Genomic DNA, 1,776 nt, shown 5'->3' on the forward strand with positions numbered 1-1,776 from the left:
TTACTAAAACTTTACTCTCATGGGATATCAAAGAGATTGTCCAATGATTCCCACATTCCTTTGGGTCACCCCTCTTTGGAATGGGCACAGATATCGATCTCTTCAAAACAGTGGGCCAGATAATTGTCTTCCAAATTTCTTGGCAGAGATGAGTGAATGCCTCCTGTGCCACCTCACTTTCTGAAAGATTTCAATTTTTATTACATCAATTCCTGTTGCCTTGTTCTTTGCCAAATCCTTCAATGCAACTTGGACTTTCTCCTTCAGTACCATTGACTCATGATCATATACTACCTCTTGAAACGGTTGAACATTAACCATTTCCTTTTGGAACAATGACTCTGTGTATTACTTCCATCTTCTTTTGATGTTTTCTGCATCATTCAATAATTTTCCCAGAGATTCTTTCAATACTGAAAGTCAAGGATTGAATTTTTTCTTTAGTTCTCCCAGCTTCAGAAATGCTGAACATGTTCTTCCTTTTTGGTTTTCTAACTCCAGATCTTTGAACATTTTGTTGTAATATTTGGCTTTATCTTCTGGAGATGATCTTTGAAATTTCTTTTCAGCTCTGGGACCTCCTCATTTCTTCCATTTGCTTTAGCATCTCTACACTGGAGACAAAGTTTCAGTGTCTATTTTGACATCCATTTTGACCTTTTTCTTCTTTCTTGTCTTCTCAATGATGTGTGTGTGTGTGTTTTCAGTCAGTTTGTGTTTATTGATGTAAGATGCTCAGGCCTTGAAGGCATACTTCTGCAGTGGGTGTAGCCCCTCCTTCCGCTGCTGTTTCTTGGTCTTCAGGTTCTCCTTGTGCTTGTTGAGTCTGTGGCGCATTTTCTTGGGCCACAGATTCAGGGGTTTGTACTTCCTACCCTTGTGGAACTTCCTGAGGTTCTCCTTCTGAGTCTGGTTGATGACAGTTAGAACCCGGGCAATGGGTTTGCGGAGAACTCGGATTTTAGAGACCTTGGACGCCGCACCGCCAGCGACTTTGGCGATGAACAGCTGGGAAAACTCCGCCTTCAGGTCATCCAGCTGTTTCAGCAGCTCCTCCTTCTTCTTGCCGCGAAAGTCCCGTGTCTTTATCTTGGCTATGGCTGAGCATAAAACCTCGCTGCCACTGGATCTGAGACCAAGGGAAAGACTCTCAATGAATTTTTGCTTTCTTCATGCATGATTTTCTTGATGTCATCCCACAACTCTTCTGGTCTTTGGTCTTTAGTGTTTAATGTGTCAAATCTGTTCTTCAGATGATCTTTAAATTCAGGTAGGATATATTCAATGTCATATTTTGGCTCCCGTGGACTTGTTTTCATTTTCTTCAGCTTCAGTGTGAATTTGCATATAAAAGCAATTGATGGCCTGATCCACAGTCTGCCTCTGGCATTGATTTCACTGATGATATGGAGCTTTTCCATCATCTCTTTCTGCAGATGTAGTCAATTTGATTTTTGTGTATTTCATCCTGTGAGGACCATGTGTATAGTTGTCTGTTATGCTGTCTAAAGAAGGTATTTGAAATGAATAAATCGTTGGTTTTGCAGACTTTTATAACACATTCTCCAACATCATTTTTATCACTATGGCTATATTTTCCAACTACTGATCCTTCCTCTTTGCTCCCAACCTTTGCATTCCAATCACCAGTACTGATCAATACATCTTGATTGCATGTTTGATCAATTTCAGATTGAAAAAGCTGGTAGAATTCTTTCATTTCATCCTCACTGGCTTTAGTGTTTGGTGTATAAATTTGAATAATAGTGGTATTAA

At 39.9% G+C, this 1,776-nt stretch overlaps 1 protein-coding gene across 1 annotated transcript in view; it reads right to left on the bottom strand.

Annotated features, from left to right (window-relative positions):
- Positions 1 to 735: 735 nt before the first annotated feature.
- Positions 736 to 1,776, bottom strand: part of LOC102842677 (60S ribosomal protein L35-like) — a 43,602-nt gene continuing 42,561 nt past the window's right edge. The window contains exon 2 of the mRNA XM_006872723.1: positions 736 to 1,129. Coding sequence (XP_006872785.1) covers positions 736 to 1,129 — 394 coding nt within the window. The remainder of the gene's footprint in view (positions 1,130 to 1,776) is intronic.

This window comes from Chrysochloris asiatica, unplaced genomic scaffold (assembly GCF_000296735.1).
Source record: "Chrysochloris asiatica unplaced genomic scaffold, ChrAsi1.0 scaffold00211, whole genome shotgun sequence".
In the NCBI taxonomy this organism is placed as follows: domain Eukaryota; kingdom Metazoa; phylum Chordata; class Mammalia; order Afrosoricida; family Chrysochloridae; genus Chrysochloris; species Chrysochloris asiatica.